Source organism: Hyperolius riggenbachi, chromosome 12, assembly GCF_040937935.1.
Source record: "Hyperolius riggenbachi isolate aHypRig1 chromosome 12, aHypRig1.pri, whole genome shotgun sequence".
NCBI lineage: Eukaryota > Metazoa > Chordata > Amphibia > Anura > Hyperoliidae > Hyperolius > Hyperolius riggenbachi.
In genome coordinates, this window is record NC_090657.1 from 6,008,154 (window position 1) to 6,023,514 (window position 15,361).

Sequence of the window (15,361 nt, forward strand, 5' to 3'; positions counted from 1 at the left end):
GGTTTGCTGAAATGTAAAATGGTACATACAATTAGAGTGTATTTTATTGTTCCGTGTAACCCCCCCCCCCATAATTTTATTTCAGCCGGGTGGCATGAAAAAGTAACGAGGGGGAGGGGGGGATTCAGGTGTATGCTAAGTATTGGCGCCGGTAGACTTGGGCGCAGGATACAGCCGGTATATGGCTTATCCTGCTGCTGCACAAGTCCCGGCAGTGGTAATTACTATTCCCCCTCCAGGCCGCCATGGATGGTAGGGAGTGATGTAATTCGGCTTCCAGCAATTGCTGGAAGCCAAATTAGTGTTTTAAATGTAACTTCAGCTCCGTCTTCTGACAGCGCCGAAGTCACACTCTGTGCACTGATATAACCGCAATACCTATTACTGCCTATGGTGGCGCCGGCTGCGCCCAAGTCTCCTGCACTGGGGATGCAGGGCCAGCTTATCTCTGGTTACAGCATAGGAGGAGGGGGAGGAGGCAAGTCGATGTCAGCCTGGTGTTCACCAAAATTAGCCGGATGGAGCGCCCGGCTAAAAGAGCCTGGGGGGAACACAGATGTGTACAAATGAATTGTACTCAATGTAAGTATGTTAAAAAGCCATTAATTGAAGGCCTACAGGAAGAGGATGAGGGATTATAACAGTGGGATTATGAGACTGGAACTGGCAGTAAATCTTTTTGGTTCTGGGGGCATCGCTTTTTGGTGAAACTTCATCCTGATTCTTACAGCCTGTTAACCCTGGCCCTGTCCCCTCTTGCACCTCTAGCACTATCCTTCACATGAATCCTACCCTTTCTACTGTCGCTCAGATACTTTAGCTTCTAACCAGGGCCGCCACAATATTTTTCCTGGAAAGGGGGCAGAGACCACTGTAAAACTCCATCCCTGGACTTCCTTGAAGCTCCGCTCCCACTGTCCCACAGGCATATGCCATATCACAGCCAGTGATACTTTCCCCGTGTGTGGATCCTGGAGGGGTGAGGTACTTCAACCCTCCTCTGTGAACTCTGCAGGGGGGGGGGGTGTAGAGCTCTCTCTGGCTCGCTACATATACAGGGGGAGAAGGCTCTCAAGCTACCTATACTGGCTACTTGTAAACAAACACAGACAAACACAGAACACTTATATCGCGCTTTTCTCCTGGCGGACTCAAAGCGACAGAGTTGCAGCCACTAAGGCGCGCTCTATAGGCAGTAGCAGTGTTAGGGAGACTTGCCTAAGGTCTCCTACTGAATAGGTGCTGGCTTACTGAGCAGGCAGAGCCAAGATTCGAACCCTGGTAAGGGGGGCTTCTCTGCCCACCTAATGCTGGGGGGTCTCTCTCACCACCTGTACTGGGGCTTCCTCTCCACCTACCTATTACAGGGGGCTTCCTCTCCACCTACCTATTACAGGAGGGAACCTCTCCACCTACCTATTTCACCATGTGTTGTTTTTTTTATCCTGTTCAATAATTGGATTTTGAATTTCTAACTAGCACGGCAATGAAGTATTGGAATAAATTGCAGTGGCTGGATAGTGTAATGGTTAAGGGCTCTGCCTCTGACACAGGAGACCAGGGTTCGAATCTCAGCTCTGTCTGTTCAGTAAGCCAGCACTTATTCAGTAGGAGACCTTAGGCAAGTCTCTCTAACACTGCTACTGCCTATAGAGCGCGCCCTAGTGGCTGCAGCTCTGGCGCTTTGAGTCCACCAGGAGAAAAGTGTGATATAAATGTTGTCTTGTCTAAATTGGCTAAATCCAACCACTGGTGGCAGGTCCCCAATTCCCTAAAACAACCAGGAAGAACTAAATGTATGAGAAATCCTTGGTCCTTTTAGGGAGAACTACAGTAAGTGTATATTAGGGTGTCATGCACTAAATTGTGGTAAAATTGCCATTCGCACAGGCAGCACGTGTTACCCTATTAGCACAATGTGCTGCCAGGGTTACACATGCAGTGCTGTGGTCTTGCATTGCGCTAATACAGTAACACACACTGCCCCCTGCTGTTAGTACTTGTAAAATCGCTGTGTGCTGCCTGCATAGGGCATCAGACTCATAATGTATTAGTATTAGAAAAAAGGAGAGAGAAGAATACCTTTCATTCAGTTTGCAAATTGCAAAAGAAATGCATGTACAAGATTGCATAAATTTGCAAGCATATCTCACATGCTCATGTTCCACTCCTCAGACGTGGACCGTGGCCAGCGGGAGACATCAACAAGGGTACGTGGTAGATCTGGGGTCCAGGCATGCTCCGTGTGCCGGGTTATAATGACCACGCGTTTCAAAACGCTAGTGTGTCTTTGTCAAACTTGTATTGCGCGCTCTTCTCTCTCCTTTTTTTAGATACAGACACTTGTCAAAACCCACCGCCGAGAGAGCTGCACTCAGGGCAGATTTAGGCTAAGGCCACCTAGGCCATGGCCTAGGGCACCACAGGAGGAAGGGCACCAAAGCAGCAGGCTAAACTGGTGCAGTATTTGCAAGCTTGCAAAAGCTGCAATGCAGGGAGATCAGGCGAGCTCCTGACCGCAGTACTCTGCTGCTTGTGGCCTGTGCAGCAGCCATCTTGCTCTCTGTGCACGTTTACATTGTGGCCGGCGACTGTGGACTTGGGCAGCATTGGAGACAGAGGGGAAGAGGAAGCTTCTGCACTGGAGATGAGCGGAAAAATGAGTGACACTGATGGCTGCTGCGGTGTGAAGGTGAGCTGGCTACCTATACTGAAAGGGGGGGGGGGGGGAAGGAGGGATTAAGGGAGTCATCTGGCTACCTATACTGGAGGGAAAGGGGGGAGGAGTCATCTGGCTACCTATACTGGAGAGGAGGGGGGAGTGGGAAAGGGAGGGATTAAGGGAGTCACCTGGCTTCCTATACTGGAGAGGGGGGGGGGGGGGAGTGGGAAAGGGAGGGATTAAGGAAGGGGTCATGTGACTACCTATTCTGGAGGGAAGGGAGAGGGGTCATTTTGCTCCCTATACTGAAGGGCGTTGGCTGGTGACAGTAGCCTTGGGTGGTAAACAGTACAAATCCAGCCCTGGATGCACTGGATGTACCTTTCCTCCTTTCATTGCCTGACACTGGAGAACTGATTTACTTTGGACATAGCATCCTTTAGGCCTCTTTCACAGCGGGACGTTAAAGTCGCACGTTATAAAAAATTATAACGCAGACTAATGCACAGCAATACAAAGTCTGTGCGACATTCACAGTGCACATGTTGCATATGTGTGTAACGTGTAGCAATACTTAGGAAGTGCTGCATGCTGTGCGTTTAGCAATACATTGGCTGCGTTGTGTTGCACATGCTCAGTAAGGTTTTTTTTTTTTAATGTGACGCATGCGCCGTATTCATTCCATCAGTATGCAACGAAAACGGCGCACCAAGAGATACATAACGCAGTGCAAAATAACGTCCAATTTCATAACCTGCATGCGTTGCGTTAGGGGCACCTTGTGCGACTTTAACGTCGCATCAAACGCACCGTCCCACTATGAAAGAGGCCTTAGTCCTGGTTGTAACCCGCAGCGCGCATATATTTGTCTATTGTGGCATAATGTATTAGGTTTGACATTTCTGCGATAATGTCCACTTCAGGTGTGCATTTTGTCTCCACCCTCAGATGACGGTGATGACGTTCAGAAAGCCCTGGCATGCCAGAAGGCGGAGCATACGTTTCCTGGCGTGCCCTGCGGGATCATGGACCAGTTTATATCCGTCATGGGGAAGGAGGGAAACGCTCTGCTCATCGATTGCAGGTCAGTCAATGGGACAGGAAACGCTGAAATACATAGAGAGAGAGAACAGAACCTTCCATATTTGTCAATCGGGAGGAATTGTTTTTTGTTTTTTTTCTGAGAGTGAAATTTCACAAGCAGATGTATATTGTAGTATCTAAAGCAATGGCTGGCAGCCGAATTACGCTGTTTTTATAGTAATTTGGGCACCCAAATTACTGTATGGTCACCGCTATGGCCGTGGTTTCACATTATCCTGCGCCGCTTTGTCTAGCTGTGGGAATGCCACGGCTTATACAAACAGCAGCTTTTCCAGTCCCATGTAACATGATTTCTAAAATACATTGATGTGCTAGTGGAGCAGAGGGGCATAACCAGACTGGTGGAAGAATTTGAGGGTTGACACAATGCAAAACGGCACAGCGACATTTTGGGCGCTCCATGCGCCATCATAGGCCATAATGTGAATTGCGGCACTCGGACATTAACCTATTTTAGTTCCTGGACGTAGAAACTACGTCCAGGAACCATGCACGCTCCTGCGGCCGAATGCGTGCTCCCGCCCCGCGGATCGTTAGCCCAGGAATCAATGAATCGGGCCATGGTGCCCAATCACTGATTCCTCTCCCCTGCTGAAAAAGCGACAGCTTCTCTCGGAAGCTTCGCTTTTTCTGGCTGTAGCGTCCCCCATGCGTGTCTCTAAGGGTATGTTACGCTTAGAGTGACGTCATGTAAACAAACTCATGGCCGCCATCTTGTGGCCAAAAAGTAAAACTACAACTAAAAGTAAAAAAAATAAAACTTAACACACATTTACATTATACAACTATTGTTTACATCCCACCCTCCCAAAACTACCCAAATAAAATGTTTAATATAAAAAAAAAAAAAATTACAATAAAAAAAAAATGTAAATGTTTACCTAAGGGTCTATACTTTTTAAATATCATTGTAAAGATGAAATATTTCTATATATTTTTTTTATTTTAAACTTGTTAATAGTGATTGATGCAAAAGGGAAAAAAATGCACCTTTATTTCCAAATAAAATATTGTTGCCATACATTGTGATAGGGACATAATTTTCACGGTGTAATAACCGGGACAAATGGGCAAATACAATACGTGAGTTTTAATTATGGAGGCATGTATTATTTTAAAACTATAATGGCTGAAAACTGAGAAATAATGAATTTTTTCTGTTTTTTTTTTTTTCTTTTTCTTTTTTTTTTTTTTTCTCATTCTTCCTGTTAAAATGCATTTACAGTAAAGTGGCTCTTAGCAAAATGTACCCCCCAAAGAAAGCCTAATTGGTGGCGGAAAAAATAAGATATAGATCAGTTCATTGTGATAAGTAGTGATAAAGTTATAGGCTAATGAATGGGAGGTGAAAATTGCTCAAGTGAAAACGACGGAACGCGAATGGGTTAAATTGGCCGCTGTCTAAAGACAGAGCCCAAATTACTTTAAAAACAGCGTAAGGCCTCTTGCACACTACATGCGATTCAGATTTTTTTTTTTTTTTTTTATCTGATCCGATTTTTGAATTTCGATTAAAAAAAAAAAAAAGTACTGCAAGCTGCTAAGTTGTTTTTTTTTTTTTTTTTTTTTTAATCGGAATCCAAAATCGGACGTATAAAAAAATTGGAATCACATGTAATGTGCAAGAGGCCTTATTTGGATGTGAGCAATAACTGGCAGCTGAAAAACGTTAGTTCACCTGTTGGCCAGAAGGGGGAATAGTAGTTAAAGGATACCTGAAGTGACATGAGGCGATAGACAAGTGTATGTACAGTGCCTAGCACACAAATAACTAGGCTGTGCTCCTCTTTTTTTCTTTCTCTGCCTGAAAGAGTTAAATATCAGGTATGTAAGTGGCTGACTCTGTCCTGACTCAGACAGGGAGTGACTACAGTGTGACCCTCACTGATAAGAAATGTGTGACCGTCACTGATAATGTGATGTAAATAATCTATTACAGCAAAGTAATGCTGGAATTAATTCTGCTTTTTAATGGGTCTGTTGGAAACTGACTTGATGTATGTGAGTGAAAATACCCACCCCTGAGTGAACTGCCATGAATAGTAATGAACCGTTTCTGTTCCGTAGTCATCCAAATCTCTAATAGATGAGCTACCTGTACCATAAACTGTTGTAAGCACATTATTAGAAAACGCCTTGCTATTGGCAGTTCCATATCTGCATCTTGGGTAAGAATGGGGGCCACCCTGAACTGATCAGGTCATTTGTTTTGTTGTATTTGGTTTACTCCTTTCTATCTTACTAGTTTTTATCACGTATTATTGTTGATTTTAATATTGCAAATCATTTGCTTTGTTATATTTATAGCACAACTGTTCAATAAAAGTGTATTGATACTTAAAGTGAACGTGAGGTGAAAATAAACTGATGAGATAAACTATTATATTTATCCTTCCACTCCTAAAAATGACTTCAAGTATCTCATGATTTTATTTTATAATTAAACATTTACAAAGTAGGTTGAATGTTTTACTGTTTCTAATCAATGGCAGCCTATTAAGTGTCCCAGAGTTTAAAAAGGGGCAACAGTTGTATTCTGCCAGGGAAACTTTTATGGCTGTAATTTGCTTATCAGTGATCATTACTATATTCCCGACAAGGTGCTGACAAGACAGAAGTTAGAGTTTCTTTAAAGAGGATCAGGACTGTCCGATTTGTACAATAAAAAACATACCAATCGAGTCACTGTGATCTCATGGATCCCTCTCTGCCGTTTCTGCCACTCCCTGCTGCGATCCTGTCTTTTAATTGCCAGTTTTAGGCAGTGTTTACAAACAAAAAACATGGCCGCTAACCAGAAAGGAATTTGTGTATATATGTATATATATGTATGTATATATGTGTATATATATGTATGTATATATATATATATATATATATATATATATCTCTCTCTCTCTCTCTCTCTCTATCTATATCTATATCTATATATATATATATATATATATATACATATATATACATATATATATATATATCTCATGTTACAGTATACTACCGGTTTTTATTACATAGGGAATTATCTGCACTCCAGTCAGAGACTTTCACAGTTTCTCAGCATGGGCAGCTCCCTTCCCCCTCAGACAAGCTAAAATTGAGAGCAGAGAGCCGTCTGTGACTAATAAACAAAGTGCACACACACAGAGCCTGGAGGGGGCATGCATAACTTCTCCCTATCACAGCAGAGGCAGCGCATTCCTCTCTGGGTCGACAAAGCTTGACAAAGAAAATATTAGATATATTACAGAGACAGTGCAACTAGGAAAGGCTGCAGTAATCCAGACCACATTATAACAGGTATAAGAACTTATAGGATAGAAGAAATAAGGCTGAAAATGTTGTTAGAGTCTCTGTTTTGCACAGTACATACACATATTTTATCTCATCATGTCACACGTCGCCTCAGGTACACTTTTTAAAAAAGGAAATGCAAAGACTGGAAACGCTTATATCTGTAAGTATTGTGGGCACCCCATAGGCATTATTCCTCAGTATTGTCTGTTGGTACATTTGCAGGTCTTTGGAGGCAACACAGTTTCCCTTGACAGACCCTAAGCTGTCTGTGCTTATTACCAATTCCAATGTGCGGCATGAGCTAACCGGCAGTGAGTACCCAACGCGCAGGAGACAGTGTGAGGAGACTGCCAAGGCGCTTGGGAAGGAGACCCTGCGGGACGCCAGCATGGAAGAGCTGAAAGGTGAGCTTTCTGTGAAGATAGCGCAACATAACTGCTAAAATTACAGCTAAATCCAATGTCAGCACGTCTACCCATTCTAATTCAACAGCCAAAAAAGGGAATCTCAGCGAAGTCTGCTACAGACGAGCGCGTCACGTGATCACAGAGATCGAGCGCACCGCCAAAGCAGCGCGAGCGCTGGAGAGGGGAGATTACCATGTGTTTGGTAAATTAATGGTGGACAGTCACAACAGTCTGAGGTACGACTTACAGGACAATCGTTCATGGCTGAGAGATTCATAGATTCAAATTCAAATAGTGGAAAGAGAAACTAAACCCCATACACAAGTGCAGAAATGGTAAAGCGGTGTAAAACCCTGACATAATATTCAATAAAAACATGTTTTCCTACTTTTTATATGCCATACGGTTATCATATTTGCATTTGTGCATAAGTATTATTATTCATTTAGAAATTACAAGTTCCCAAAAGTACAGTTTTTTTGCTCTGAGAACTGACTTTGCATTTTATCCATAACTGGTTTATTTATGTTGTGTTGAAGGCAGAAATGCTTTGTGTCTGTCTGTGTCCAGGAGCTTCTGCACAGTCAGAATGTGTCACATTCCTCACTTGATACAATTAAGTAAACACAAGATAACTATGGCCTCGATTCATCATTCTCTTTGAGATAACTTTTTCCAGTTTGTTAAATTACCGAATTCGAAGTTTAGCGATTTCTAGTTGTATTCATCAAGGTTTTTCCTCATTCGGTGTGAATTCGATAACAATTCGGTAACGTGTCGATATTTCCATTTTACAGTGGTACTTTAACACAAGGCCATAAGATTCCCATGGAATTGTGGGTAAAAGGCAGTCCTTTGAGCACTACGTAGCAACATTCTGAATAGGGCTTAACACCTGGACCAGGATTCTGGAAGTGGTTGGGACAATCCCACAATTTGATCGGAGCCTTTTCTAAAAAATTATAGTGCAGCTAGCAAATTAGTTAACCCTGACACTGCCTGTGTTCTCTTACAAGATGATTCAAGAGAAATGCAGATGTCGTGTTATAGCAAATAAATCTATTCTCTTACAAATTTATATGGTTGCAGACCTTATTCTTGCCCTTCTGCGCCTTTGAATCACTCTCAGCTAATACATAACCACTTCAAATGGCTCCATCTTCTCTGTCAGCAATGATCTGACAGGAATAACGACAGAGCAGTGAAGGAGATAACTAATCCTAAATGTAACGCTAAACCACGCCCACTTTCTTTTTCATGAATTGCACTTTATTCAGTTTTAGCGAATCGTTACCGAATGTTCGCTAACAGCTGTAGATAACTTTGATGAATCCTGAAATGAAGTTAACAAATTCGGTATTTTACCAAACTGTTGTTAACAAATTTGCTAAGTGTTGATGAATCGAGGCCATTATCTCCACTTCGGATGAGTCCAGCTTTCTCTGCACTGAACGTTCAAGTCCTGTGTTTAACTAATTGAATGCTGTTCTAGTAAAAAAGAAATGGTGGTAGTATATAATGTGCTGTAAATTAATTTTTTAGAGCAAAGAAGAAATGCTAAGTTATATTCCGCAGGCACAGCCATACTATCCCAGGGGAAAAACGCATATCTAAGTAGAGAAATACTTGTTCTACTTATATATGTATTGTACTGTCCACATACGCGATATCGGGACATATGCAACTAAACCCCCGAGGCTGTCCCCCTAATGCTCAGTGTACCCCCCCTGGTGCCCAGTGCACTCTATACATTACATGTCCGTGGCCGTCACTTGTCTTCCGATGGCTCCAGGTGCTGTCCTTTGTCCTTACACATGCCCCATGTGGTTGCCGGAGTAACGGGGGCGTGTATGGACGAAGGACTGCAGAGGACAAGCAGTGGCCACGGACAGGTAATGTATAGCGGACTGGGCACAGGGGGTGTGGCACATTGCACATCAGGAGGACAGCAGCATCACAAGGCTGATACCGGATCAATTTCACCACCATGACATTGATCAGGAATCGGCCTGCAGTGTATGGGTAACCGACAGATCTCTCTGTGATCAGGTAGTAGCGGCTGGATAGTGTAATGGTTAAGGGCTCTGCCTCTGACACAGGAGACCAGGGTTTGAATCTCGGCTGTTCAGTAAGCCAGCACCTATTCAGTAGGAGACTTTAGGCAAGTCTCCCTAACACTGCTACTGCCTATAGAGCGCCCCCTAGGGGCTGCAGCTCTGGCCTAACACTGCTACTGCCTATAGAGCACCCCCTAGTGGCTGCAGCTCTGGCCTAACACTGCTACTGCCTATAGAGCACCCCCTAGTGGCTGCAGCACTGGCCTAACACTGCTACTGCCTATAGAGCATCCCCTAGTGGCTGCAGCTCTGGCCCAACACTGCTACTGCCTATAGAGCGCCCCCTAGTGGCTGCAGCTCTGGTGCTTTGAGTCCGCCAGGAGAAAAGCGCAATATAAATGTTCTGTGTTTGTCAATCAGAGAGAGATTTGCCTCTTGGTTGTATCTGCCCATCATTGCTACATGTATGGCTGCCTTTAGTGCAGTATAGTTACTTAGTGCAGCAAATGATCTATTTAGATAATCCAGCTGCAAATCAAGAGTGAATTCTTCTGCAGGCTGATTGATAACCTCGGATAACCAAGCATTCGATCGGTTGTTAAGTGATCAGACATGTTCTAAATGATCGCACATCTCCTGCGGTGTACGTTTGTCAATGATATACTTACACAACGGGACAGAAACTTGCTTGGAAACAGGATATCAAATATAAGTTCCATCACATATGTACTGTATGTTGTTTTGGCATCATTGTCTGGAATTGCAGATCAGGAGCTCAGTTGGAACAATCGATTACCTGAATTGTTGGTTGTGCCATGTGTACGACCCGGATACAGATCAATAAGTAAATGTAAACCCTGTGCAGAAGCAAAGTGCTGGATAGAGTAACTCTTTAATGGGCTGTAAACATCCCCGATCTCCCCCATGCTAAATAAAATACTCATTGAGTGACCATTGCTATCTTCTTAACTTCCTGTCGCTCATCGCAGTTCTCTGAGGTCCTCCGTGCATGGCTCCCGGCGCATCACCTGACCCACGTCATGTCACGTGACACCAGGAGTCGAGCATGGATGCCGTAAAGCTGCTAGGAGAGACAGGAAGGCTAGGAGACGCTGCTGGCTAGTATTTTAATCACCTCAAAACCCCCAAAAAACAGTCCCGGTTATTCCCTCAGGCATGCCAGTTACTACAGACTTCCGGTTTGCCGAGTTCCAGATAATGGGGACTTTGCTGTTGTGTTATTGTTAGAGTTCCCTTTTAACGTTTATCAGTTGCTTTTGTGCTGCAACAGTCTTTTTTTTTTCTTATGTTTGTGATTTTGAAAGCGTTTTGTAGCTGATTATTTTTAAAAGAAATGTATCCTGTCTGTCTGACCTTAGAAAGTAAGGAACTACTGTACTTAGAGCCATTGCAAGACCTGTTTGACAACCGATAGCTGGCAACAGGTGAGGTATAAATACGGTAGAGCTAGGCTCACACCATTAGGCAAGCTGAGCCGCTTAAATTGTAAAGTATATGCATTTTTACATAGTGGGCGGAATGAATGAATGAACAGGTACATGTTGTGAATCCTCATGTGTCTGGCTGAGGGCTGCTGTAAAACCTACGTCATCACTCTCGTCTTCTGGGGGTGAAAGAAGGAACGACCATTTGTGATGTTTTCTCCCCTTTCTCTGCAGGGATGATTACGAGGTTAGCTGTCCAGAACTGGATGAACTAGTTGCTATAGCAATGGAGGTTCCTGGTGTATACGGTAGCAGAATGACAGGTGGTGGGTTTGGAGGCTGTACGGTGACCTTGCTGGAGACTTCGGTTGCAGACAAAACCAAACAACAAATTCAGGTGAGTTATTGGCCATACACTATTAGCTATATGGTAGGAAACTGATCTTTCCTCTTGTCTTCTGAAGAATTGATATTTCCCTGTTGTCATCTGTTTGCTGGATGTATTAGGCCTCTTTCACAGTGGGACGTTGAAGTCGCATGTTATAAAAATGTATAACGCAGACGCACAGCAATACAAAGTCTGTGTGACATTCACAGTGCACATGTTGCGTTGTGTGTAATGTGTAGCAATATTTAGAAAGTGCTGCATGCTGTGCGTTTAGCAATACATTTGCTACGTTATGTGTGTTGCACATGCTTAGTAATGTTTTTCTTTTTTTTTTAAATGTAACGCATCGAAAACGGCGCACCAAGAGACATGCAGTGCAAAATAACTTCCAATTTCATAACCTACATGCGTTGCGTTAGGGGCACGTTGTGCGACTTTAACGTCACATCAAACGCACCGTCCCACTATGAAAGAGGCCAGAGGGCCTGTTCAGACTATGCGCGTTCCTAGCCGTTTTCAGGGAACGTGTCCGGGTACCAAAAATGCATAGAAACAGCTCCTAATGCTTTTGAATGGGCTACTTCACATGTATGCGTATAAGACGCATACGTTTCTTATCCGCATTGCTGCATGCAGTTCTGTGCGTCACGCATAGAAACGGACGCAATGAAAGTCTATGGACGCATATCAAAAACGCGTACTATTGCGTTTTTAGCGTACGTTTCCCTCTGCGGTTCCCATAATTCTTTTTTTTCCTCCTGGGTCACGTGTGTGTGTGCAAAACGCAATCGAAAACGCATTAGAACGCAAGAAAAACGCATGCATTTTTGAACTTGCGTTTCTTTGATTTTTCTTTGATTTTATACGCATTCTTCATACGCTGACAGTCTGAACAGGCCCTTACTTTGCACCCTTTCCAGCAGAAATCTGTTCAACAGTTGATCAAACTTTTATATCAGTTAGTAAATGCGATACAAAGGTATGAATCTGTCAGTTATACTTCCAGATCGATCCAGTTAAGTTGGATCAATATGCCCAACAAAGCTTGATTGACTAGACCTTTTTTTTATTTCTTTTTAACCACTTAAGCCTATCTGGACAAACATCCTCGTCCAGATAGGTTGCGCGCACTCTCACGGGCCGCGAGCTTACCCGCCGCCGGCCGTTAGCCCAGAGAGTTACAAAAAGTTTCCCGTCGTCCTAATGCTTCCGGGAAGCGTGATCGTACGATTCCAGGACTTTGACTGTGGCCAAATAGTAAAACTACACTCACATCCAATTTTTTTATTTTTTTTTTTAAATTAAATAAATACATTTTTTTTACATTTAAAATTAGCTGTTTACCTCCCACCCAAAAATTACCCAAAACATTTTTTAATAAAAAAAAAAAAAAAAAAATTACAATTAAAATAAAAAAAGTTACCTAAGGGTCTGAACTTTTTAAATATGCATGTCAAACGAGTATATTAATATAATTTTTTTTTTAAATGATTTAATTTTTTTTTTTAAAGCTGCACTCCAGTGCCACCTACGTTTGAATTGTGTTAAGTAAATGGGCCATATGCAATTATTTATTATTATTTATTGATTGATTTATAAAGCGCCAACATATTCCGTGGCGCTGTACAAAGCATGCAATTCAATTTTTCACCTGAGATTTCTCCTGGGTGATATTTTCACAACTTGTAAATAAAATGCCCTTTTAGTCCACCAGTAAACAAAACAAATACTCATAACTTTGACAGAACTTTTTCACCTACTTTTTGTATACTTTTTCCATTGCAAAGTGCTAAAAATTAATGTAAATTCCAGAGGAAAAATTATTTCCAAGGAGAAAACTCAGGAGAAAAAGGGAAATGCGTATGGCCCAATGTCTTGCCCAAATCTACATGTACTAAAAGTCTAACATTAGTCAGTAGTGATGTCATTTAGCTGCAAATAAATTGTAAGATGATTGAGAATTATGCTAATTATACAGATTTTTTCTAATTATTATAAAAAGGTATTGTAAAATGGACTAATCAAATTTTGCAGTGAAAGCATTTGATTGGCTAATTTTTAAGCAGCATATAGTTGCGATAATTTTTGCATAATTCTGCATTATATTCAAATTATTTGAATATTTCAAGTAAAGTAGAAAGTTGGCGCTGAGACAGATATTTGTACTTAAAGAGACACTGAAGCAAGACTAAATCTCGCTTCAGCTCTCATATATAGCAGGGGCACGTTCACCCCCAACCCACCCCCTGCAAAAGTTGGTCGCAAAGTTGGTCGTGGACTTTGCTTCCTGGAGGCAAGGGCTAACGGCTGCAGCCCTGCCTCGCAGCGCGTCTATCAGACGCGCATCGCCGCCTCTCCCCCACCCCTCTCAGTGAAGGAAGACTGAGAGGGGCGGGGGAGAGGCGGAGATACGCGTCTGACAGACGCGCGTGGGGCAGGGCTGCTGCGGTTAGCCCTGCCCCAATGCGGAAGCGCTCCCCCGCATTACGAAGGGGATTTGGGGGGACAGGGACCCCCGTTAAGCCGCGGGATAGCGGCGGTTTAGCAGGGGCACCCGTGCCCCTGCTATATATGAGGTCTGAAGCGAGATCTATTCTCGCTTCAGACTCTCTCTTTAAAGGGGTTCTCTTGGGGGGTGTTTAAGATAAAAACAGACACTTGCCTGGGGCTTCTATCAGCCCCCTGTAGCAGTAATGTCCCACGTCGTCCTCTTCTGATCCACCGTTCTCCACCGCCGGCCCCAGTCTAGTGCGGCATGCCATGCGGCTGCGTGGTCGCGCTCCTGCTCGCAGCATCGGAAGCTTACTGTGCAGGCACAGTACAAGAAAACTTCGTACTGCGCAGGAAGCTTCCAATGACATAAGTGGGAGCGCAAATTATTCATCTTGTTAGATGAATAATGGCCTGGTACCAGTGGTGGAGAACGGCGGATCGGAGGAGGACGGCGTGGGACATTACTGCTACAGGGGGCTGATAGAAGCCCCAGGTGAGTCTCTGTTTTTATCTTCAACACCCCCCCCCCCCCACAGAACCCCTTTAACGCCTTTCTAGACGTCCATGGCTAAGGAGTTTTGGGAAACAAAATGGCCTATAGACGTCCCTTGTAGGCGGCAGTATACTAAAATGCCTTTATATTTCTGTGGTGTATGGATGTGAGAACACAGAACACTGATAGATGTCTGCGGCAGCCTAAGGGTTAATACCAGTGTTTCCCCTAAAGTAAGACATCCCCTGAGAATAAGGCCTAGTAGGAATTTCAAGAATGCTTGAAATATAAGACATCCCCCGAATGTAAGCCCCTAGCAAGCAGCCCACATGACACTAGCAAGTCACGCTGAATACAGAGCCTGGAAACAGGAGAGCAGCAGTATAAGTACAATATACACAGTCCTGTACATGTGTCAGGCAATTTGTGTTTTTGTAGTAGCCAGCCCTCCTGATCTGTCCTGATAAGCATCAGCAGCACCTCACCTCTTCCCAGGACACACAGCTTATCCTATCATAGCTCTGGGGAGCCTGACAGAGTTCTCTGCCTGCAAGAAATAGACTCTTACCCACTTGATCATCAGAATCAATTTCTTGGAAGTTAGAGCCAATATCTGCAAACCACAAGCTCTGTGTATTTTGCACATGTTTCAGCATGGCATGCAGTATGTACATTTTTGTATAGGAAAACTACCAGTGTTTGCCCAAAAATAAGACATCCCCTGAAAATAAGCCCTAGCACATCTTTTAGAACAAAAATTAATATAAGACACTGTCTTATTTTCGGGGGAAACACGGTACTAACCTAGATGGAGTGTCCCAGTAACCAGGCGGAGGCTATTATCATGCAGAGGGTCAGTAGAGCTGGAGAAGAGTGATTGCATTCTGCCACGACAATGACACTCCCCTAGCAGCTAAATACCCTATTTTCTGCCGTAATATATAAGACGCACCCAGGTTTAGAAAGCAAGTGTGAACCTGTCATAAAGTAATTAATTATTTTATTTAACTGGCAGGAT

At 43.5% G+C, this 15,361-nt stretch overlaps 1 protein-coding gene across 1 annotated transcript in view; it reads left to right on the forward strand.

The window, feature by feature from the left end:
- Window positions 1-15,361, forward strand: part of GALK1 (galactokinase 1) — a 33,076-nt gene that overhangs the window by 15,702 nt on the left and 2,013 nt on the right. The window contains exons 4-7 of the mRNA XM_068264254.1: window positions 3,611-3,746; window positions 7,283-7,464; window positions 7,553-7,703; window positions 11,204-11,366. Coding sequence (XP_068120355.1) covers window positions 3,611-3,746; window positions 7,283-7,464; window positions 7,553-7,703; window positions 11,204-11,366 — 632 coding nt within the window. The remainder of the gene's footprint in view (window positions 1-3,610; window positions 3,747-7,282; window positions 7,465-7,552; window positions 7,704-11,203; window positions 11,367-15,361) is intronic.